Genomic DNA, 25394 nt, shown 5'->3' on the forward strand with positions numbered 1-25394 from the left:
GCCGGAAGTGGACCCGCGTTTCCGGTGGAAGGGGGCGGGGTCTATGGGCTGAGGAGGAGGCGGCGGCGGCGGCGAGTGGGACGGGGGGGTGGGTTTCGGAGTATGTGTGTTTATGTGGGGGGCTAGGAGCATAGGAGGTGAGTAGCCTCACTAGGAGCAAGGGGTGCCATGGGGATAACAAGGTGCTGGGGGCTCTGGAGCGAATTGGGGGTTGGGAAGGAGGGAGCAGCAAGCCTCTTGCCCTCCCCTCACTGACTTTCTCCCCACCTGGCCTACCTCACAGGGTGGTTGTGAGGGTATATTTTTTTTGTGGGGGAGGGAGGGATAGAGACTGTGTGCACGTCCTGCCTTTTGCTCCTTGGAGGAAAGCTAGGATGTAAATAAATATGTAAACATGTAATGCCTGGATGGTTGCAAAGTTTGTTGTCTGTGGGGGACAGCCTGGCCTACCTCATCGGGTTGTTGTGACGATAAAGGTTTTGGGGTGCGGCTTAGACCCATGTGCAGCTGCTGCATTGATTGGGAAAGGCTTAACGGAAATGGTGTTAACCGTGTAACAGCAGCTGTGACATGAGGGTGTTTTGTGGAGACAAATAATGAATTAGCTTCTGCAAAGACAGAGGTGGTGGTGGTGTCACCAAGATTTCCAGGGATGTCCTGGGTTTGTCTTACCTCCATGAGCATGCTAGGAGCAAATGGCTATGCATGTGTTTTGCAATCTCTTAACTTGCAGGCCAGTTTTAGAGAGGGGAACGTGTGCTGCTAGCAAGCAATGCATTATCCCATTATGACACTGAGTTCTGCAGAATTTGTTGTGCATGGAAACAGCTTTCAGAATGGTGGCCCTCCTGCTAGTCTTCTCTTAAGAGTCTTATAGTGTCACTGAGATATTTGGACCAGCCAAGGTTCTCTGGTGAAGTGGATGCAGCTGTATAACCTGCCTCGGGGTTGTGGTGAGGACAAGAACTGTAAAGCACTTTTATGTTGGGAGTAGCATAGTGGAAAAATACTCAAGATAACTACAATAAATGAAATAAGAGCTGTTTCAATAAAATCTGTAATAGTAGTAGTAGTAGTTGGCATCTGTCTTGAGAGACAATGGAGTGCACCTCCAGAGGTGGTCAAACCGCTGCATTAGCAGCACTGAAGTGACCTCCCCTGGACCCAAGTCTGGGCAGTGTGTATGGAAGTCCTGGGCTGCCCAGATGGCAAGACCCCTTCTTTCTTGCTGATGTGGTCCAAAGGAAAGCAGAGCAATATGTTTGGCACTAGCTTGGCTGCAATGAGTTGCCGGGAGGTGTACAAGGCGCCTTCCAACCGTCTTAGGGACTCTACTCTGGTTTTATGTACGGTTTACTCCTTAGCCTTTTCTTCTCTCAAAGTTATCCCACAAGGCAGTGGAGGTTTAGAATCAGAGTTTTCTTTCTTCTAATTGGGCTACCTTCCCAGGTTGATGAGCCCCATCTGCCCCTCACATCTGTCACTACAGCATGTGAAGAAACCACATTCTTGACCGTTGGACCCACAGTTGGTCTTGTCTCAATCCACCGGCGCCTGTCTTTGCATGCAGGGAAAGTCCCTAACTCATTGAGGGTTTGAGACGCATGGGCTACCCTCACCTGCTTTAACTGGCCAGTCAAAGCCATTACTGGGGTGTGACAACTGTTGCATGCTGACATCTTCTAGGAGCCACAGGTGAGAGCTGAGTGCAGGTTGGGGACCAAAGGTGGACAAACTACCTCGGAAGAAGCATGTGTCCTCCACCAGAGTATTGTCCCTCTCCTAACACCCCATCTATTAAAAGAAAAGAGAGCTGTTTGACAATGGAACAGATGATCTCAGGAGGTGGTAGACTCTCCTTCATTGGAGGTTTTTACACAGAAGTTGGATGACCATCTGATTATTTAGCTGTGATTACTGCATTGCAGGGGGTTGAGCTAGATGACCCTTGGGACCCCTTCCAGCTCTACAGTTCTGTGATTCTATGACTTTGGTTTGCATAGCCTCCCTCCTGCCCCCAAAGACTAACAAATTTATTGTGATGGGGGCATTTGATTTAGTTATAGTGACTATGCCTGCTTTACCATGTCACTTTGTTCCTATTTCATTTGGAAGATGGTTTATGAATTTTATTAAATTTATATATTGTCTTTCCTCCAAAGAGCCTAAGGCAGCATACACCCCCTGCCCTTGTGAGATAGGTTGGGCTGAGAGACAGAATGACTGGCTGAAAGTCACCCAGTGAGTTTCAGTGCTTGAGGAGAGAATTGAACCAGAGGCTTCCAAGTACAACACTTTTAACTGCTATGCCACACTCACTCTCTGTGGGTACATAGGAAGTTGTCTTATACTGAGTCAGGTCCTTGGTCCATCTAGCTCAGAATACTGACTGGCAGCGGCTTTCCAGCATTTCTGGGAGGGGACATTCCCAGCTCTACCTAGAAAAGCCAAGGATTCAACCTGGGAATTTCTGTGTGCAAAGCAAATGCTCTACCACTCCAAATATGATACGCTCATAATATAAATGGATGATGTACTCTGGCATTGCAGTCTGTGTCACATGAGGCTCTGATCCAGTGCTTGGCAGGTGCTTTGATGAGCATGTGGAACTACTCCACCCATTGAGCCCTTGGAGCAGCTTATGCATTCTACTGGATGCACACATGGCACTGTCTTCAAGGAGTGGAACCTCTGCTTGTATGGAGCACACTGTGTATCTATGGAGCATCTGTGTTGCACTAACTATATGAAGAAACGTGGGGCTGTTGACTATGTTCTGCTGACGGTGCCATCCTCTGTCTTCTACTTGCACAGGTTCCTTGATTCTTTCTTAGTTAACGATGGCAAAGCCACAAAGCAAAGATCCTGGCCTAAAGGAGAAGTTCAAGAATCTCTTAGGACTTGGGAATTCCAAATCTAATTCCAAGTCATCGGAAGGAAAGCAAACGGAATTTGTTATCACAGCAGAAATACTCAAGGTAACACACGAATATACTGGATGCCTGATTTACATCAGGAGCTGGAAATTAAAAGAGGGCAAAGGCTACCTAAGCAGGTTAAACACAGGAGGCAGAGAGGCAGTGTCCTGTTCTATGGTGTGGCAAGCCCAAGGATGGGTACAGAGCTAGGCAGGGCTCAGGGTGGGTGCTAGACCAGTTGAGGCAAGGCTAACAAAAGCTCAAATGGAGACTGAGTCCAAGATAAGGTGGAGGCTACATCCAAAGTGTTAGCTTCACCCATGCTGGAAGGTGATATTTTATCTAAAGCACTCCAGCCTTTTCCAATAGCCTCTTACTGCCTCTGTCCTTATTGGATCATCTGCAGTGGAGTCCTTCATGTCAGAGGATAGCAGTGCCATATCCTCTGTCTGGAGGGATGCTGGTTCTACTGTCTTATCCAGTAGCAGTGCTCCTGGGGTTGGCCCTCTGTGCCCTTCCCCTTCTGGTTCAAGAATCTTCAGCCTCCTCACTTGAAAGAGGAGCCTGATGGCTGGTCGCTGACAGACAAAACTCTTCCATTTCCACTTTTTGATGACACTGCATTTATCTACCTGTGAATTACGATTAGTGCCATCTGTTTGCTTGCTGTTGAGAGTTCTGGCAGTCTCTTTGTATGGTGACAATATGCTGATCATTGGCCATGACCCCACACAAGAAGAGATCACAAAAGCAGAGGAATTGTTTTATTTGAGCTCAGTGTTGCCATTGAGAAAGCACATACACATCTTAAATAAAAAACAAATTGGTTTAGATATTAATCACATTTTTACCCTGCCCTTGCTTGTGGGGCTCAGAACAGCATTTTAGCTGTGAGGTTATTTGGGCTGCAAGCAACTTGTGATGGTTTAAAGCTGCCTTCTTTTCCTTTCAGGAACTGAGCGTAGAATCTGGCTTGAACAATCGGATAAGAGCAATCGGTCAAATCTGTGAGGTAGCAAAAACTAGAAAGTTTGAAGATGTGAGTACATGGGCAGAAAACTGTTGAATGTATAAGGAAGTTACACCAAAATGCCCCTTCCCCACAATGGACACTGAGGTGTGAATGTGGGGAGTAACCTGGAGTTTTCTGTGCCCTCAGCATGCAGTGGAAGCCATCTGGAAAGTGGTTGATGATATGCTGCAGCCCGACCGACCAGCTGAAGCCAGGCATGCTGTGCTCCACCTCCTGAAGGCAATTATTCAAGGGCAGGTAAGACACGGAGTGCACCTGAGGCATGCAGAACCTAGACACTGTGAATGGGACTATGGACTAGCAGAAAACATGATTTCCAAATTCCAGTAGCCACAATTTGTCAAGAAGCCACTCCTCTCATCTTTTAGGGCGAGGGGCTCGGTATCCTCCGAGCTCACTTTTTCAAAGTGATTAAAGATTATCCTTCTAATGAAGACATGCACGAACGGCTTGAAGTGTTCAAGGCTCTTACGGATAACGGAAAATGCGTAACGTATTTGGAAGAAAATTTGGGTATGTCCCCTTTTTAGCCACTAATTTAATCGTGGCAAATTCTTGCTCAGAGAGGAGAGTGACCAAAACCTGCAATGTGTCTTAGTTAATGGAACATTCAATTTACTTGTGCTATACAAAAAATATTTTTAGTTAATATGCTTTGCATGTAGAAGGTTCCCGGTTCAGTCACTGAACTGAACTTCTACGTAGGGCTAGGAGTGTCCCCTGTCTGCAACCCTGGAGAGCTGCTGCCAGTCAGTGTCAGCAAGACTGAGCTAGATGGACAAGACTGAATAAAAGGAACCAATGGCTCGACTTGGTATAAGGCAGCTTCCTTTGTTCCTGTAAGTTAACCCCCCAATAATGAATCCCAGATCTGAATCATACACACATAGTTTGACACCGAGGCAGGTTTAAAGGTCAATGAAATAAATACAGCAGCATATGTCTCCTCTGTGGGTGGGCTGGTGGTATTTCCTTCATGCTTGAGGACTTCCCAGGAGTACTTGGCTGCTCATTAGTGGAAGCAGAATGCTAACCCAGAAGGACCTTTGACCTGGTCCAGCAAGGCGGTTCTGATGTCCCTGCAATAAGACATGTCTGGTAAATATCTGGATGGGTCAGGTGGAAGCACGAGAGGTACATCTGTCACAGCTGTGAAACACCTTCTGGGATTCAGAAAACAGGAGGTGTTACAGCAAGTTGAAAACAAGTTAATTTGTAGTGATTTTGTTTCCAGGCTGCATTCCTCTTTTCTTCTCCTTCAGCTGAATTTGTCCTTCAGTGGATGGATATTGGTTTGAATTCAGAGTTCCTGCTGGTGCTGGTCAACCTAGTCAAGTTCAATAGCTGCTACTTGGATGAATATATCGCTGACATGGTCAAGTAAGGCTAATCTTTAAACCTTCTGTTGGTTCTAAGAAACCCTGTTTGAGGGTTAAATTGGCAGTCTGACCTCCATGTGAACCCCATATTTTCATCTCTAGGTAGGGCTGGGAAAGACCCCTGCCTGAAACCTTGGATTGCTGCTGCCAATCAGTGCTGATGATACTGAGCTAGATGGACCAATGGTCTGACTAGGTAGAAGGCAGCTTCCTATGTGCCTAATCATAAGTACATGTTGATGAAGGAGAATTTGGTCAGGGCAACCAGCTCTTGTATCTCTGGGATGGCGTGGGCTTCCTGGTAGGGTTGATCCCGTAGGTTTAGAAATTTTGCCCTGGAGGGCTAGATCTTTACTTTTATGTTTTTCTTTCCTACAGCATGATTTGCCTCTTATGCATTCAGACATCTTCTGCAGTTGACATTGAGGTCAGTAGTTATGTGTAATACTATGGGTGTTAGGACAAAGTGCCATTATAAATAGGAGAGCAATATTTGTGGTGGTGCTTTCTTAAAACACTTCTACCCATTCTCCCTTCCGGTTCCCATGACTGGAATTCCCTCCAGAATCCTCTGGGATGTCAAACCTTTCTGTCTCAACAATCCCTCTTTGGAACCAACTTATTCTGTTAATTTGTCGTTTGTTGTCTCAAGTGGAAACAGTATTCCCCTTCTCTTGATTATTAGCAGTGGGGTTGTGGTTTGGGACAGAGTTGAAGCTGGACTGTAAAATCTCGGCTGTGGAACTCTCTTCCTACTGAAATTAGAGAGTTCCCCTTGCTGTTGAATTCAGATGCATGACTAAGATTTTCCTGGTTCAGCAGGCATGTAAAGGTAGTTCTCTGTTTGTTTGTTTCTGTCTGTTTGAGAGCCAGCGTGATAAAGTGGTTAGGGTGTTAGACTAGGACCTGAGAGACCAGGGTTCAAATCCCCATTCTGCCAGGAAGCTCACTGGCTGACCTTGAGCTCAGTCACTGCCTCTCATCTAGCCTAATACAGCCTAGCCTGTTGTTGTGGGGATTAGAGACGCGGGTGACACTGTGGTCTAAACCACTGAGCCTTTTGGGCTTGCCAATTGGAAGATTGGCAGTTTGAACCTGTGCTACAGGGTGAGCTCCCGTTGCTCTGTCCCAGCTTCTGCCAACCTAGCAGTTCAAAAGCATACCGGTGCAAGTAGATAAATAGGTACCGCTCCAGCAGGAAGGTAAACAGTGTTTCCGTGTGCTGCTCTGGTTTGCCAGAAGTGGCTTAGTCATGCTGGCCACATGACCCGGAAGCTGTCTGCGGACAAATGCCGGCTCCCTCGGCCAGTAAAGCGAGATGAGCGCCGCAACCCCAGAGTCGTTCGCGACTGGACTTAACGGTCAGGGGTCCCTTTACCTTTACCTTTAGGAGGACCGTGTACACTACTTAAAGCTCATCAGAGAAAAAAAAGTGCATTTAAAAAAAAATTTTTTTTAATCGTTCTTGTTCTTTGTATTTCTTTTTAAAAAAGCACTTCATGTATTTCATATGGAAATCCTGAAAATTAAATGTTTTAAAAGTACCTGAAATAAATAAGATTAATGATACTGTTCCAAGGCAATCACATTCCTTTCCCCCCTTCCCAGGTTTCCCTGCAGGTCCTTGACGCCGTGGTGTGCTACAACTGCTTGCCTTCGGAAACCCTCCCAGTCTTCATAATCACCTTGTGCCGGACGATCAACGTGAAGGAACTCTGTGAGCCTTGCTGGAAGGTCCGTTATCTTGCCAGTTCTCTGGGTAGAAGGCAGTTCGGTGGTCCTGGGGGAGAAAAGGCTGAATATAGGAAGCTATTTAGCCATGTAGGCTAAATAGATTCATAGAACTGTAGAGTTAGAAGGTACCCCCAGGGGTCATCTAGCCCAAGCCTCTGCAATGCAGAAATCCCAGCTAAAGAATGCTTGGCAGATGGCGATCAGACCTTTCTTTAAAACCTCCAGTGAAGGAGAGTACACCACCTTCTCAGGTAGTCTGCTCCACTGTATCAACGGTTCTTAGCATCAGAAACCTCTGCCTACTGTTGAGTTATAGAAACACAGAATCACCAAATTGCATAGTTGGAAGGTATACCAAGGGACATCTAGTCCACCCCCAGGAGATCTAGCTACCCCCAAGGCTTCTGCATGCATTCACTGTGCTGAAAAACCAAAGGTGGTGTTTTGCACCAAGATCATTCTTGCAATATCTTTTCCAAACTGTTAAACTTGATGATTCATTATCTTGCAACTAGAATTGTGCAAATCTTGTATAAATTCCTTATTTCTACTGCAGGGTTTTGTACCAGACTTTGCACTTTCTATAATTTTTCAGTGCATAAATTTTGTGCATTTCTTTTTTCTTTTTGTCAGTTTGTGTGTGTGTGTGTGTGCGTTCATGCATGTATGTGCGTGTGCAGAATTCCGAGGGATTTGCTTCCGTTTAACAACATGCTTCTGTTTGTCCTTCAGCTCATGCGCAATCTGTTAGGAACTCACTTGGGGCACAGTGCCATTTACAACATGTGCCGGATCATGGAGGACAGGTACTTCTGTGCCACCTGCTGAAACCTCTGCTTTCCCTGGGGCTGGGAGCAAGCGCAAAGTTGGGTGCCACGCTGGTACAAGAGAACTGCTTTAATGCTGCCCCAAAGATTGTAGGGGTACAGGGGTTAACCCCACTCTTGACATCCTAGGGCAGGCAGCTGGACTTGCAAGCTTTGCATGGAATGCTTTGTGAGACCAAAGCTCAGTGGCGGTTCACTGAGGAAGGCTTGGATAGGGCTGTCTGAGCAGCTATCCAGACAGAGAGAAGAGCTCTTGATATTTATCCCCCAAGTCCTACTACAGGCAACTCCCCATTTACACAGGGGTTATGATCTGAGGCACCGCACGTTTAAGTGAAATCGCGTATATTTGGAAAAAAATGGAAAAAGCCTGCAAACGCCACAATCACTCCCTCTAAACCTCCTTGCTCAAACTCTCCATAGGCCTCCTGAGTTTGCACTTGCAAAGGCTCGTGGGATTGCTAGACACTGTTTTTGCACCCTTTTTGCTGTTTCTTCTCTCTTTTAGGGCTGTTTTTGCTCCTTTTCGTGCCACTTGCAGGTTTGCAGCGACGCACGGCCATGTGTGACTTGAATGCGCGTAAATGGGGAGTTGCCTGTATATCGTCATCACTGTTGGAAGTTTTAGAAATCCAGATGACACTGACCCCATAGGGCCAGGTGTGCACCGCAAGGAGGTTGGGAGGAGTGGACTTGTGCTGATAGGAGCAAAAAAAATGAAAGATGGCTCTGGCCCCTCCCTCCCCTTTTCTCACTGGTACTGATTTAAGGAAGATCCTGAAGCCCATGTCTGAGACCCACTAATTGTGGTCAAAATTCCCATGTTTGCAGGACCTACATGGTAGATGCCGCACTACTGAGAGGGGCTGTGTTTTTCGTGGGCATGGCTTTGTGGGGAGCGCACAGGCTGCAGTCACTCAGGAATTCGCCAACTTCAGTACTGCCCTCCTTTCTGAAGGTAATTCTGAGCCCTTCGAACCAGGATCATGCGGGTGATAGATGGTGGAGGTTTAGATTAATATCCTGGCTCAGGTGTGAAGTTTTCTGGGTGATCTTGGGCTTATTACTGCCTCTTAGACCAGGGGTTGGCAAGGTTTACCAGTTCACTCCAGCGGAGATCTTTCCGTGGGCCGGATTGTGCGCGTGCGTAAGTGTGCACACTCGTGATTTCCGGTGCTGAGGAAGCGAGTCCCCGTTCCGTGCTGCGCCAGTTTAGTGCAGCGCGTGGGGACTCGCTGAGTGGGTGGCTTGGTTCGGGGGCAGCTTATGGGCCAGTTAAACAACCCCCGTGGGCCGCTTGTGGCCCATGGGCCTTAGGTTGCCTACCCCTGGCTTAGACTAACCTACCTCATAGGGTTGTTGTGAGAGGATCCCTGTACAGTGCTCCTCAGAGAAAGGATAAAATGCAATAAACAAATCTTGGGGAACATGAATTCAGAGGGAACCCATGGGCTACTGAGCTGAAGCCCCTCTCCATAATGGTTGCAAAGATTGCTGTTTCTCTTGCTGTAACAACGCTTCATAAGCAGCAAGGACAGAGGTGTGTTGGAAAAAGCCAAAGATACCTGCAGTCACTGTTTCATCTGTGACCACACTTCTGTTCAGTGTGGTTCAGTTGCACCACTTTCAGCCTTTTCACTTTTGGCTGGAAATTGTCTTTATAGTGGGTTTGCCAGGGCTCAGAAGTTCCTTTCTTTACTCCTGAGTAGCAGCCTGCACTTTCTGATCTTGCTTGTGTACCTGAAATCTCTCTGGCAGTTTTCCCACACACATTATTAGTTTTGGATGGCAGCGTTGCATAGCCTTCAGGCTAGTGGAATCTACCTTTTCAGTATAAGCCATGAGGTGCATAACCTAAAACCAGGTGCAAAATCATGGCTTAGGAAGGCAGGCATAGAATTGCAAAGTGTGGGACTGTGCTCTGAGCACAGTCTGGGAACCCAAGCTTTCCTGATTTCAGCAGACTAGAAGGGGAAAAAATACTTTTTGTTGTTGCTATTGTTACAACTGTTGGGAGTTGGAAACAGTTTCTGCTCTATGAATCACTTGGGAGGTCTTCCAGGAAACCTTGATCTCCCTTCTGACTACTCCAGTTGTATGGCACTTAACATACTTTTCTGGGCGCTTCCTTCTTGAAGTGTCCTAACCCAGTGGAACCAGCAAATGTCATTCAGGTGGTCCCAATATGTCAGTTCCTTACTTGGGGCTTTCTCTCCCCCTTCCAGGCCATGACGAGTCCGAATACCATTGTGTCTTATGAAATAGTCCTTTCCATCACAAGACTGATAAAAAAATATGGGAAGGACCTCCAGGCAGTCACTTGGGACATCCTCCTGAATATCATCGAGCGGCTGCTCGAGCAGCTGCAGGTAAATGGGAAGCCCCTTCTGTTTTATTTTTAATACTGTTTTTGCAAACGTAACAGAAAAAAGAGAACCATCACCAGCTGGCATTGCAAATAAAAATATTCTGACTTAAACATATTAATATAGAAAGTCCATATGTCCAAATGGCATCCAAATGAGAGCAAAAATGATAAGCTATACTTTCAGACGCAGAAAGGGCAGTAAAATCTTCAGACTGCTGAATAGCAGATGATGGTGATGGCGATGATGATGATAATAATGATGATGATAATAATAATTATATTTATACGCCGCTCATCTGACTGGGTTGAGTGCTTATTTTTCCAGCCTTGCAATAGTAGTCTCTGCAGCCATAAGGTCTCACAGAATCAATGTCCGTTGTTCTAACACCATGGAATAGAATTTAAAGAGGCTATTTTGGATGTGTTCTGGGGGGAGGGGTGCAAAATGGCAGAGTTATTGGAGTAGGATTAGAGAAGGGTTTCACTTTCTTTAATTTCTAGCCTGCACCTGCCTGTTCTGTGTCTTTCCAAGCATCAATAAAGGATAGAGGCATAGGAGACTCTGACACTTCCTTCCGAGTTAAAACATTCAGAGTCTCGTGGCACCTTAAAGACATCACAGTTTTTTAAATGGCGTAAGCTTTTGTGGACTCAGCCCACTTCATTACGTATATGAAGTGAAATCTTAGTTGGCAGATATATGGGGAAGAAAATTGTAAGGTGGAAGTTGAATTACAATGGAATGTGATAATTAGAGCTTAAATCTATGTTAACATAGGCACCCTTTTTATTGTTGCCAATTGGTGACACGGCTGAGATGATTGTATTAATGCTTGTAGTGGGGCAGGGAACCATTGGCAAGAAACAGTCGTTGATAACACAGATATTCCAGCATTGGTAACTTAACTGATGCACATGTAGTGTGATAAAAGTTATTTTGTCTTGATTTAGCCTGCAAATGACTGCACTGAGATTCTCGAGGGCTAATCAAGTTGTGTTTTCTTCCTTTCAGACCTTGGAGAGCCCAGAGCTGAAATCCATTGTCCATGACTTGCTGACCACGGTGGAGGAGCTATGTGACCAGAATGACTTCCATGGCTCTAAGAAACATTACTTTGAGCTTGTGGAGAAATGTGCAAGTCAGAGACCTGTAAGGCATGGCAATGTTTGAGAAATTTCCTGTTGTTTCCTTAGGACTTCCTTAAAGAGCACTCAGTGGAGGGGCACAGGGAACTAAAATCTTTTCTTATGCAAGGGATGGGGAGGGGTGGATCCAGAAGCTGCCCTTCAGGGGGGATTTTTGGGGGCAGGTGAGCAGGGCCACTCTGGTTTTAGACAAGGGCCATTCTCAGCCCTACCTGGACCTCCAAGGACCTCCTGCATGCAAGGCAGATGCTCTGCCACTGAGCATGGGACTTCCGCTACCATTTAATAAAGTGATGACAGATCACCCTTTATATATGAGTAATCCTCAGTTTACAATCTTACTTTGTTGAACTTGGATGTTTTTTTAAGTACTGGCCTGCCTTTCCTTTTGCTTAAAAGGAATCTTCTGTTCTGAACCTGATCACCTACCGAGCTCAGTCCATCCACCCCGCGAAGGACAGCTGGATCCAGAAGCTGCAGGGGCTAATGGACAGGTTCTTCAGGTAGGGACCCTGCAGCTCTTACCTGTGGCTCCTCTCCTCACATCTCTGACTTTCCATCCTCTGGATGTTGGTCACAACCCAGATGATTTGGACTCCTCCTCCTTTTTGAAAACACCATTGTCCCTTTTTCCTCCTCAGGAATGAGACACGGAGTGCTATTCGCATCAAAGTTCTGCATGTTCTCTCTTTCGTCTTGAGCGTCAATAGGCAGATTTATGAGGTGAGTTTTCATTTTCACTCTGAGAAATGTTCTTTGGGTGATGTCAGACACATGTTTAAGTCTGGCAGAAGGTCACTTCCTTGAACTTCTATCAAGATAGGAAAACAAAATGGCAGCAGAGGACAAAAAAAAAAAGAGTTTTCAACCACAAAAATATATATATTATGTATGCACATGATGACAACTATGTTCAAATTCATCCGGTGAAATATGCCACTATTTAAAATTCTTAGTAGCTCTTCAGCTTCAAATGAGAATAGCATACCTCCTCACACTAGGACAACATCCTAATAACTAAAACCAACCTTAAAAATGACACGTTACTACCCTCCAATACCAATAATTATTATACTTTCCATAGATCATGAATACAAGGACCTAAATTTTTACATTTTTTTGTATGTTTCATTCCCTTGTATTTTCATTTCCTTATTTCTTACATGTTGTTGAACTATGTTTTGTATTAAATAAAATTCATTCCTTCATTTGACTTTTTGACACCCTCTTTTTTTTTTTTTTTTTTTTTTTGCTTTTATGATTTTATTGAATTCCAACTCATTATACATTTTATCCATTATACAACAAATCATATCCGTTTTAGACTTCCTTCAACGTCACTGACATTCTTTCATAGTTATCCTTTTGGTACACATTCCATTCTTCCATATTGCCATTTACACCTCCCTTCCCTCATTATTTCTATTAAACAATATTCATAAATTCTTTACAGAGCCTCTTTAAAACCCGCCAGCGTTGTATTTGCACCATAGTTATTTTCCAGATAACACACAAATTTCTCCCAGTCCTTTATAAATTTTTGGTCTTTAATATATCTGATTTTCCTTGTTAATTTGTCCAGTTCTGCATATTCTATTAATTTTGCTCTCCACTCTTCTACCCTTGGAATTTCCTCCTGCTTCCACCTCTGAGCCAATACGATTCTGGCAGCTGTTACAGCATACTGGAAAAGTTTGCAATCTTTCCTTCTAATGTCCTTCCCTACAACACCTAATAAAAAAGCCTCTGGCCTTTTCACAAAGGTATACCTTAACATCTTCTTCATCTCATTATAGATCTCATCCCAGAAGCTTTTTACTTTCTTACATTCCCACCACTGGTGGAAGAATGTCCCTTCTTTGCATTTACATTTCCAGCATTTGTTATCTACCTTATACATCTTTGCCAATCTTACAGGTGACAGGTACCATCTGTAGAGCATTTTCATCATATTTTCCTTCAATAACGTGCAGGCCGTAAATTTTATGTTCTCTTTCCACAACCTTTCCCAATCCTCCAGTTGAATATTATATCCTAAGTCCCTTGCCCACTGTACCATCACTGACTTCACCTCCTCATCTTTCGTGTGCCACTCTAACATTATTTTATACATCTTTGATAGATTTTTAAATTCGTTATTTATTATTTCCTTTTGGAAGGTTGATTCTTTTTCTGCATACCCCCTTTCCTTCAACTCTTTTTTAAACATTTCGTTTATCTGGAAGTAGTGTAGCCAATCATATGTTAATGCTTTAACTTGGTCGTATGATTTCATTTTCCACTTCCCTCCTTCATTGGTAACCATTTCTCCATATGTTCCCCACTTTCCTCTCATGTTAGTTTTCTTAACACACATTATTTCTAACGGGGATAACCAATGTGGGACTTTTGGTTCTAGTATATTTTTATATCTATCCCAAACCTCTATTAGTGCTCCTCTAAAAATGTGATTTCCAAATCCCTTATGTACTCTCTTTTTGTCACACCATAGGTACGCGTGCCACCCAAATTTGTTATTGAACCCTTCCAAATCTAATAATTCTTTGTTTTCCAATTTTACCCATTCTTTTAACCAGCACAGGCATGCTGCCTCATAATACAATCTCATGTCTGGTAGTGCGAAGCCTCCTCTCTCCTTTGCATCTGTCAATAACTTAAATTTAATTCTAGGCTTCTTTCCTTCCCAGACATATCTTGAAATCGCCTTTTGCCATTCCCCGAAAATTTTTGTACCTTTTAGTATGGGTAAAGTTTGAAATAAAAATAACAACTTAGGAAGCACCATCATTTTTACCATTGATATTCTTCCCCATAGTGATAGTTTCAATCTATTCCAAACCTCTAAATCCCTCTTTATTCCTTTCCACATAGGGATATAATTATATTGGTATAAATCTATATTCTTATCCGAGAGCCAAATTCCCAAGTATTTAACCTTTTTGACTACCTCTATCTCCGTTTGTTGTTTTAATAATTCAATTTTATCTTGGTCCATATTTTTAACTATCATTTTGGTCTTCCTCTTATTCAATCTAAATCCTGCTAATTTTCCAAATTGTTCCATCTCATCCAAAATTTCTTTTGTACTTTCTATAGGTTCTTCCAGAGTCACAACCACATCATCCGCGAAGGCCTTAACTTTATATTCATTTATACCTAATGTCACCCCTTTGATTTGCTTATTTTGTCTTATTGCATTTAATAAAACTTCCAGGACCACTATAAATAGCAATGGCGAAAGCGGACAACCCTGCCTTGTTCCTTTAGATATTTTAATATCTTCCGTGATGATGTTATTTATAATCAACCTAGCTTTCTGTTCTGTATAGATTGCTTCGATACCATTAAAAAATTCATGACCCACTTCCATAGCCTCCAAATTTTTCAACATAAATTCCCAGATCACATTATCGAAGGCTTTCTCTGCATCTACGAATATTAAGCTTGCTGGTTTATCACACCTATCGGACAAATATTCAATAACATTGACTATATTTCTTATATTGTTCCTTAATTGTCTGCCCGGTAGGAAACCTTCTTGGTCTTTATGTATGATTTTTACTAATATCTTTTTTAATCTCTTAGCTAGGATTCCTGTGAAGATCTTATAATCTGTGTTCAGTAACGAGATAGGTCTATAATTCTTAATTTGGGTTAAGTCCGAATCTTGTTTTGGTATTATTGTAATAAATGCCTCTTTCCATGTTCCTGGAATGTCCTTTTCTTTTAAAATGTTGTTCATTACTTCTACCAACGGGGCCATCAACGTATCTCTCATCTCTTTATAATAGCTAGATGTAAGTCCATCCGGACCTGGTGTTTTCCCTCTTTTTAATTCTTTTATGACTTCTTCTACTTCCTCTTTACATATTAGGGCATTCAGTTGTTCCCTTTGATCTGTTGGGATCTTTCTCACCATCTTCTCTTTCAAATATCTTTCTATTTTCTTCTTGTTATTCTTTTCTTTATTCTTATATAGTTGTCTGTAAAAATCTAAAAATCTTTTCCTAATTTCTTTCGGGTCTGTTATTTCTTCTCCATTTACCTCAATTTTATTAATTGTACTTTGTTCTTTCCTTTTCTTAGCCTGCCAGGCCAACCATTTTCCTGATTTATTGGCAAACTCAAAGTTTTTTTGTCTTAGCCTTTTGATATTCCATTCAACCTCTTTATTTATTAACATCGCAAATTGGGTTTGGAGAATCTTTATTTCCTGTAATATCTTCTCATTGTTAGGTTTTTTTATCAATTTTTGTTCCTTATTCATAATCTGTTCTAAGATCTCTTTTGTCTTTTTTTCTTTGTTGTTTCTTTTCCATACATTCTGCTGAATAAAGAGGCCCCTCATCACTGCCTTACTTGCATCCCACACCACACTCGTTTTTGTCCCTTTATCCATATTATCCCTGAAGTAATTATCTAGATTTTTTTGTGCTTTTTCGACGAACTTTTGGTCGTCCCATATGTTATCATTCAACCTCCACCTAAAAGTTCGCTCTTCAAAACCTTTTAGCTCCATTTCTATTGGGTTATGGTCCGAAATCACCTTAGCCTGTATTTCAATTTTTTGAATTCTTGGAGTTAGCTCATTTGATACCCATATTTGATCTATTCTTGACATTGATTGGTTCGACTCTGAGTGGTATGTGAATTGCTTCTCTAGAGGATGTCTGAGCCTCCAAATATCTACTAAGTTACAATTCTTTGTCATCGAAAAGAATGTTTTAGGTAATTTCCCTTCTTTATTCTTCGTTCTTCTCAATCTGTCCATTTCTATTGAAACCACACCGTTCATATCCCCCATTATTATGATTTTTTGGTCCATGTATTCAAATAATTTCTCCTCTAATAATCTGAAGAATTCCGTCTTGTTCCCGTTTGGTGAGTAGATCCCAACGATTATCAATTTTTCACCTTGCCACTTAATTTGAACCATTATGATTCTGCCTTCTTCATCCTTAAATAATTGGTGAGATTCAATTTTATTTTTAATATATAATACAACACCTCTTTTTTTCTCTTTATTCGAGGATATAAATTCATTCCCTAACCTTTTATTTATCAAAATTTTCCTGTGCTTTTTAATCACGTGCGTTTCTTGTAAACATATGATGTCTAAATTTTTCTTTTTTAACATATGTTCGATCTTGTTCCGTTTTTTCTTATCATTCATCCCATTCACGTTCCAGTTCCATAGTTTTAACGTCATTCTTCTTATCACTGTTTAGATTTGAGTTTTACCTTATAGTCTTTCTATCTCTTCTCCTTCTTCGTCTTCTTCCTCTTCTTCTGATTCTCTCCCAACGTGTTCTTCTTCTTCTTCTTCTCTTAATTCGAATTCCTCCCTTAAGTTTAATCCTCCTTCTGCCCCTTTAGCCTCTTCCTCTCCCCCTTGGAGCTCTTTATATCTCCTTGTAAATTTTCCAATTTCCTCCGGACTAGTTAATCTTCTTTTTACCCCTTTATAAAAAAACGAGACTCCTTCCGGAAATTCCCATCTAAAATCAATCTTATTTTTCTTAAGCAGTTGCACCAGTGGTTTATAAGCTTCTCTTCGTTTCAACAACCTTATTGGAATATCTTTAAAGATAATTATATAATTCCCATCAATATATAATCTCTTCTCTCTATTCCTTTGCAAAATCTGATTCCTCATCTCTCTATCTTTAAATGTTATTAAGCAATCACCTGGGAATTTCTTTACTGTTCTTGATCTTATTTTCATTCTGAATGCATTTTGTACTGTTTTTGCCACTTCTTCCTCCGATAACTCCATCCACTGCGCAATTTCTTTTACCAATCTTTCTTTTATATTTTCATTTTGTATTTCCGGTACTTGCCTCAATCTCAAATTCACTTCTCTCTGTTTTAGATCATTCATTGCGATAGAGTCTTTTATTTCTTCCTGTATTTTGTTTAAATCTGCAATCTCCTTTTTCATCTTCTCTTCTTCCCGTTTCATCTCTCTCATTTCATGTTTTGTCTTTTTAAGTCCCTCGTCCACTCTCTTTGAGACCTCTTTAATCTGCCCTTTTAACTCACTAACTGTCTCCTCAATCTTTTTATCCATTTTCCCAATTTTATTATCAACCTGTTCTAATTTTGTCTCCAAATTTTTTTCGCTCTGTTTAATTTCTGCAAACATCTTCAATATTTCTGTTCTGAAATCTGTTTCCTGTTTTGAAGCTCTTCTATCTGTTGGGGTCCCCCCCTCTACCCCCTTTTTTTGTGTATGCGACATTTCCTCAACTATCAAATATCAGATATCAAAAAATTAAACTATACAATTTCTAGACAATTCCCAACTAGTAACAATTACTATTATCATTAAATATCAATGAAATGTCCATCAAAAACTGACAATACTAACTTAAAAGAAAGAAGGGTTATGATTTACAGATTTTTTAACGGTTCGCCTTCAAAATCATATATTTAGATTTTGTCTCGTCCTCCACAGGTTGAAGAAGCTTAGTTGTTAATCTGTATTCTTCTTGCCCCCGTTCGAGCTAATCCAGTCAGAACATTTATTAAACTGTCTCTGATTTGAGGGTCTATAAGAGCTCCAAAAACAATTATCTTTAAATTGGTAGTCCAAAAGTACTCCAGAGGACAAATGTAGAGAATATAAAGTCCAAACTCCAGAAAACAAAGATAGTGAATATAAAGTCAAATTGTAATTTTCAATATGTTCAAGTTCCACATTCCAAATTCCAAACTATCTGTAATTATCTATATTTATTTTATTTATCCCTTAGAAGCAAATTTGTCCCTTAGAAATGGGTTTCTATAGTAAATAATTCCTGGAGGATTTTCCGTTAGGAATTGAAGAGATTTCTTAAAGACGATTTTTCTTTCTTTCACAGTCTTAGATTACCTCTACGGAGGTTTCTTACTTTAAATAATAATGCTTAATTTGAACCACTAGAGGGAGTCCAACCTTACCAAATTTTAGAGTGGTTCTTAAATGGCTTCCCTACTCCAACAGTTCTCTTTAAAGTCCAATTTTCACTAATTTAAAGTTCCTAACAAAGATAGAGAACAGATGTAAAAGATGTTAAACAAACCACCAAAAACCACCTTCTTCAAGAAAAAAAAAAGGTAAAACCGAATATCTTATAAAGTCACTTATTATAACATCAGGAGTCCTTCTTAGCCCAATATGGCGTCAGAGGTTTTCTTAGCGTGGAAATGCACTCACAGAGTCACAGAGATGTAATAGAATAGTCCTCTTTGTCTTTCCACTGCTTCACTAACGCTGAGATCACACTTCATTCGCAAAAATTTTCTGCTCCCCTTTTTAAAGTCCTCCCTTCTCTTCTTTCTCTTCTTTCTTCTGGAGAAAGTTAAATTGTTACAGGGGAGACGATAATAGTAGCCGCTAGCGGCAACTTACTTTCATTTTAGGCTCTGCATACAACCTGTGTCTTTAAATGAAGCCAGACGTCCGCTGAACTCGAGCTCTTCTCTTTTTAATTCGGAGACTTCCTTGCTCTTACTGCTCGTCAATTCCAGCAATTTTAGATGTTCTGCATCCGAATTTCTTTATTTTGAGAGCGGAGCGCTATCTCCCACAGGCTCGGGGCTTCGCTTATTAGCCGCTGCTATGGCCGCCCGATCGCCTGCTGCTCGTTCCGCCGCACTCTTCACCTCTTTTTACGGAGGCTACCTGGCGGCCGGACGGGCAGCTTTTTAGGCACCGCCGGGAACCTGAACCCCTAGACACCCTCCAGAGGTACAACCAGAGGTTTTTGCGCCCTAAAAACCTCCTTTTTCGGCTAAAAAAGCCAGGGCTTTCCCATCGGAAAAAACCCTCGCCTGTAACGGGTTCCGCGCTCCACCGGAAGTCCGACTTTTTGACACCCTCAATTAAAGAGCTGTCTGGACCTTCCCCCAGCTTCCTGGCTTGCACCTTCTCAATTTTATCTTCATTCTAGTGCTTTTAAAATATTTCTACCCTGGTTTTTCATAAAACATATTCACCATACGTTTATAGAAACAGTAGAAACCTACAGTGAAAAATTACTAATACAGTATTAGCACAACTCTCAAAATCAATGTTCCACCTCTTTCTTTTACCAGCCTTGTTAAACCACTCTGTCTTAGCCAGCTCACAAAAGTCTTGTCCTGTTGCAGGAGGAGTTGATTAACCTGGTGGTCCTCTCCCAGCTGGCCCACATCCAAGAAGACAAAGACCACCAAGTCCGCAAACTGGCCACCCAGCTGCTGGTGGACCTGGCAGAAGGCTGCACCTCCCACCACTTCAACAGCTTGTTGGATATCATAGAGAAGGTGAGGCAGCTGTCAGCTCAGCTCTGGGCTTTGGCAGCAGGAGCTGTGCCTGGTTTCAGGAAATGTCAAAAACAAGGGAAGAAATTGTGCTTTGGGGAGGGATTTGCATTATGAACTTGAGGAGCTTTGCTGGTTTGAATATCCTGTTTGGTTTTGCAAAGCTGAGTGTGTTTTTGCAGGGGGGATGGCAGTGTGTCAATTTCGGGTAATGATCTAAAGACCTTTGCCGTTTAATTTTGCATAGGCATCATCAGGTACTCTGTTTTGGATCAGGGTAGAAACCTTCAATCAACAAATTATTTGTTTCTTCTGTGTTCCGTAGTCGTCAGGACAATGGCTTGGTTATGAAACCTACAAATATTAAAGTATTAAGATTTCCTGAAGTAGCAACTCCACTGAAATCTCTGAAAATGAAGAACCAGATGGCACGTCACTGGGTGTTATGGACACAGCTAGCCACCTAACCAAGCTTGGCTATGCTGCAGCACATGTTAGCATATTCATGTGAAGTCTGATGAAAATGGAATCTGTCCTATTTTCGTGGCTGAGACATAACAGCTATAAAATAGCTGATTATCAGATCTAAAAACTCACATATGAAACTCCTTTTGGGTTCACAAGCATGGAAAATCTCCAAAACAGCCTGTTGGTCCAGGCAAAGATACCATTTTGCTTCTTCTAGAGAGATGCAGGACTCATTCACAACATTTAAAGCTCTATGATGCTACTTTAAACAGTCCTGACTTCCCCCAAAGAATTCTGGGAGCTGTAGTTTGTTAAGAGTGCTGAGAGTTACTCAGAGACCCCCACGAGCTGCAATTCCCAATCGTTCCCAGTGAATATGGATTGATTGTTAAACCACTTGAGGATTGTCGCTCCGGGAGAGGAAGAGAGGTCTGCTAACAGCTCTCAGCACCATTAACAAACTACAGTTCCCAGGATCCTTTGCAGGAAGCCATGACAGTGGCATCGTAGTGCTTTAAATGTATGGGATGAATGTGGGTGTTGTTGCTTTGTATACTTTATGTAGCTCTGCTGTTGCCAGGGGTATTTATTCTTGCCTTCCTAGCACTTTTTTTGCAATCCTTATGTAATTGTGGGCCTTGGCCCTCTGCAAAGCTTGTGTATGCTCTCTCTCCCTGAAAAGGTTGCTTCCCATTCCCTGCTGCCTCCCGCTGAACTAGAGGAAAGAGACTTGCTGTCTTACTCTGCTTCTTTAGAAGATGTGAAGACAGCAGTCCTGGGCCTTCTGGTCATTTTCCAGGTAAGTGACCAGGTTGTTGAGCCCCGGGGTGGTTTCCTCTTGGGCTTTTTAGTTTAAAAATAAATAAATTCTGGCTTTCCTCTTGACAACATCTTGCTTTCCTCCTTTCAGACAAAACTCTACAGTTTCCCCCCCAGCCACGCCACCCGCGTCTATGAGATGTTGATCCTCCACATTCAGCTCCACTATAAACACAGATACAGCCTCCCAGTCGCCAGCAGCATCCGGCTGCAGGTGAGGAATCTGTGCATCTCTCAGTCCCACCTCCAAACTTGCAGGACTTGCAGGGAAGATGACAAGGAGGAGAGAACTGGCTCCAAATGGTGCTTGCAAGGGGATATTGCTGCTAACTTTCCAGAAGTTTGTTCTGATTTTGTTAAGTCCTGAGATGCAGCAATGGGTGTGATGCAGGGCACAGAGATCTCCCCCAGCTCACTTCACCAACTGTACTTCCTCCCTCCCTTTGGCTTCTAAGATTTGAGCAGGCAATACCCACACAGTTTTCAAGCAAGGGCTGAATTCCTCCCCCTCCCTTTTTCAATTATTCTGAGGAACTTAATTCCATGCTCAGTGTTTAACAGAGTGTGCTTTCCCCCAACTGTCACATAATCATACCCCTCAGCCCCTACCTGTAAATTTCTTGGATAACACTCTCTCTTTTATGTCCTATCAATAAATACATTTTTTTTTTCTGTCTGATGGAGGAGGACACCCAGAGATGGGCAATTCCTCCCAGGAAGGGAGGAATAGGCAATTCCTATACCCTGCACATTCTGCTCAGTTGATTTTTTCCTACCATTGCTGTGCTGGGTTTGGCAGAGAGGATGGCTCAGTCCAAAGTGCTCCTCCCTCTTTCTTGAATGCTCTGACCTGCTGGCAGGGGCTTGCAAGTCTCGCTGCTGCTATGGATTTCACCACTCCTGCTGGTGGTAAATTGCATCTGGTGAGTCATGGCAAATTGCTTGCTTGCTTGTCCTCGTGGTTAGGCCCCGTGGGCTACCAGTTCACTACCTTGGCCTGCAGAGTTGATGTCTCCGTCGCTCTTTTGCTCCTGTGGAACTCCCTGCTGCTTGAAGTGCAACCATCTTTTAGAAACATTGCAGGACTGCTTGGATTGGATTGAGAAGATCTCTGAACCTGCCTTGGTGCATGTGGGGGAACGCTAGGCTAATTATTTTTCTCTTGCTTATTTTTAGGTATTTGACTTCTTGCTCTCGCTTCGGGCTGACTCTCTCCACCGACTGGGCCTGGCTACCAAAGAAGGGCTCATGAAATTCAGCCCCTACTGCCTCTGCGATTTTTTGTAGGTTTTGTCTGATTGTAGCCACTGTTTCCCAAAAATAGTTCTGCTATGTTCTAATCTGAGGCTCCCTTGTACCATGCTGCCCAGAAATTGAAATCTCAATTCAATTGGTGGGCCCAGCCTCTAGCTCTGCAGTGGTGGCCCTTGTGCCTTTGGAAATCCCAGTAGGTCTGCACTGGGCAGTGACACTTCAGGGGTTTTGAAAGGCCTTTAAAGACCTATTTGTTTCAATTGGCCTTCGCATGAGTAAGCTTTCTCCCATTTACTGGATTAAGGATAGTAGATTATGTGATTGGAAGATTTGAATGGGTTTCCATTCTTTTAAAGGGTTTTGGTAGTAATGGGGTGTGTGTGTGTGTGTGTGTGTTGTAATGGGTTTTTATCATTGTTAATCCACTTTGCACAGACAAGTGGCATGTAAATATTTTAAAGATAAATAAAGCCACTTGGAACATGGGTTCTTCGTAAGGTAGTTGTCAGTTGTGCTTCTTCAAGACGCTGTGGTCTGGCAGCAGGCTGATTTTTCCTTCTTCTTATGTCACAGGGAACCAGAGAAGAAACCTGCCGGCACCCTCTCCCCTCCCTCGGGAAGCCCCAGTGTGCCTCCCCAGAGCACGGGCATTCGTATGGGCCACTTACCTTACTCTGTTTTCTTTGGAGTCCTCCTCCAGTGCTTGAAGCAAGTGAGTGATGAACCAAAACCTGGTAACTGGATCCCAAGCTGCAGATCAGGGATGGGGAACTGGATGTGGCCCTCCAGCTCTCTTTCTGGCCCTTGGGACTCTCCATAACCCATCCATGGCTCTGCCTTCTTTGGCCCTGCCCATCACTGGCATGCCTCACAAGGACTGCTCCTGCTACTTACTATCTGGCCCAGGGTGGGGCCTCACAAGGATGGTTGTTGCCACTAATGCTGCTACTGTCCAGGAGGACCCGGAGGGGTGCAGAGTTCTTTTTAACATGTTTTTTTTTTTTTTTTAAATATTTCCCTTTCCCTTTCAATTTTTTATATATGGGGGTGGGATGGATGTTTGGGTGGGCTTGGGAATTTGTTAGATTTTGATGAATTTGTAATTTTTGCAGTTTTTATTTGTATTGTTTTATTGTTTTCTGGGTTGTTTTTGTTTTTTGTTTTTATTGTTTTAAGGTTTTATTGTTTTAGGCTGCGAAAGAATAACATTAATTGCCATCAATGGAAGCTACTATGAGGCCTGGGATTGCTACCGTGGAGGGGCGAGGGAGGTATGGCGGTGGGGGCAGATGTTATAGGCAAAGGGGATCGAGATATGGATACGCTCGTACCCCTTCCAATCTGCACCCCATCCCCAGGGACGAGGGTAGGGTGAGCAAGGATTACTCACCTCCGTCACTGGTGCTGTGCAATGCCAGGTCTATAGGCAATAAAACCGCCACCCTGCGAGATTTCTTTATCTCGCAGGGGGTCGACCTGGCTTGTGTGACGGAGACCTGGGTGCGCGAAGGGGCAACAGTTACCTTACGAGAGATGGCGCCCCCGGGTTTCTCCGTCCTCCACCAGTCGCGGACTGTGGGCCGCGGGGGAGGGGTGGCATTATTAATCCGGGAAGATTGTCCTTTCAGGGCTCTACCATCGCCATCGATCCCCGGCATTGAATGTGTTGGCCTAGTGTGGGGCTCCGAGGAGAACTTGGCTGTCTGACTGGTGTACCGGCCACCTAGCGCACCAGCAGCCACCCTGTCAGGCCTATTGGAGGCAGTGGCCGGCTGGGCCTTGGAGTTGGTATTGGTATTGGGGGACTTTAACATCCATGCTGATGCCACTCCCTCCTCACAGGCTCTGGACCTGGTGTCTTCCATGGCGACACTAGGGCTCTCCCAGTTTGTTTCGGGCCCCACACATCAAGCAGGCCACACGCTGGATTTGATCTTTGGCGTAGGTATAGATGTGATCATGTCTCCTTCGATGAAGGTGCCATGGTCTGATCACTATGCTCTGAAAGCCAGGATTGACTTTCCACCCCCACCCTGCTTAGGTGGCGAGCCGGTTTGGGCTCGCCCGCAGAGGCTGATGGACCCTGATAGATTCCGCCAAGCCTTGCGGGACCTTGCTCCCCCTGGCAACTCATTGACTGAGCTTGTTGAGGGCTGGAATACCCAGCTCCTGGCAGCCATCGATGAGATCGCACCTAAGCGCCCTCTGCGACCCCGCAGAAACCGGGCTCCCTGGTTTACCGAGGAGCTCCGGAAAATGAAGCGGGACCTCAGACGGCTAGAGCGAGTATGGCGGGGTGCCCGTGACGGAGCCTCAAGAACATCTTATAGGGCTTTTATGAAAACCTATGAGATGGCGGTGAAGGCTGCTAAGAAGTCATACTTCTCGGCCTCCATTGCATCAGCTAGCTCTCGCCCAGCGCAATTATTTAGTATAATCAGGTCTTTAACGTCCCTTGAGGGACAGCCAAATTTAAATAACAATTTGACACACAGCTGTGAGGCATTTGCGAGCTTTTTTGCGGAGAAGGCCTTGTTGCTCCGCCATGACCTCCCTGCCAATTTGGATACAATAAAGGAACTGGAGGCCCCTCGACTGTCCTCGGGTCCAGTATTGGACCACTTCGACCGGATATCCCCAGCCGATGTGGACAGACTCCTCCGAGCTGGAAAGCCCACCACCTGTCCTCTCGACCCGTGCCCGTCTTGGCTGATTAGAGCGTGTCCAGACGAGGTGCGGGCCCTCCTGGGGGATATCATCAATTTGTCCCTTGGCACGGGGACATTCCCAGGGGAACTGAAGGAGGCAGTGGTGTGCCTGCTCTTAAATAAAACATCATTAGATCCTTTAGATCTATCCAATTACCGCCCGGTTTCGAATCTTCCGTTCCTGGGTAAGGTGATTGAGAGAGCGGTTGCTGAACAGCTTGGTGGGTTTCTGGATGAAACATCGGCTCTGGATCCATTCCAGTCCGGCTTCCGCGCTGGTCATGGGACCGAGACGGCTCTGGTTGCCCTAACAGATGATCTTCGTAGACAGCTGGATCGAGGCGGGTCGGGGCTGCTGATTCTTCTAGATCTGTTAGCAGCTTTCGACATGGTCGATCACGAACTTCTGGACCACTGCCTTGCCGATGTGGGGATCCAGGGCTGCGCTCGTTTC

General features: G+C 43.7%; 1 protein-coding gene across 6 annotated transcripts in view; it reads left to right on the forward strand.

The window, feature by feature from the left end:
* The first annotated feature begins 38 nt into the window (after positions 1-38).
* Positions 39-25394, forward strand: part of TSC2 (TSC complex subunit 2) — a 58750-nt gene continuing 33394 nt past the window's right edge. For 4 of the 6 annotated variants that reach the window (XM_080981666.1, XM_080981668.1, XM_080981667.1 and 1 more), the window contains exons 1-19: positions 39-137; positions 2815-2978; positions 3871-3957; positions 4078-4188; positions 4320-4464; positions 5214-5331; positions 5709-5757; positions 6939-7064; positions 7797-7870; positions 8723-8849; positions 10117-10260; positions 11272-11409; positions 11805-11908; positions 12047-12128; positions 19539-19694; positions 20842-20958; positions 21070-21192; positions 22155-22261; positions 22806-22944. In XM_080981666.1, the coding sequence (XP_080837792.1) occupies positions 2841-2978; positions 3871-3957; positions 4078-4188; positions 4320-4464; positions 5214-5331; positions 5709-5757; positions 6939-7064; positions 7797-7870; positions 8723-8849; positions 10117-10260; positions 11272-11409; positions 11805-11908; positions 12047-12128; positions 19539-19694; positions 20842-20958; positions 21070-21192; positions 22155-22261; positions 22806-22944 (2085 nt within the window). In that variant the 5' untranslated portion in view covers positions 39-137; positions 2815-2840. Of the gene's footprint in view, positions 138-2814; positions 2979-3870; positions 3958-4077; positions 4189-4319; positions 4465-4656; positions 4791-5213; positions 5332-5708; positions 5758-6938; positions 7065-7796; positions 7871-8722; positions 8850-10116; positions 10261-11271; positions 11410-11804; positions 11909-12046; positions 12129-19538; positions 19695-20841; positions 20959-21069; positions 21193-22154; positions 22262-22805; positions 22945-25394 lie in introns of those variants that run through there. The other 2 variants (XM_080981671.1, XM_080981670.1) reach the window with 2 other exon arrangements.

The sequence above is a fragment of the Podarcis pityusensis genome, assembly GCF_964106645.2.
Source record: "Podarcis pityusensis genome assembly, chromosome: 14".
NCBI classification, from domain to species: domain Eukaryota; kingdom Metazoa; phylum Chordata; class Lepidosauria; order Squamata; family Lacertidae; genus Podarcis; species Podarcis pityusensis.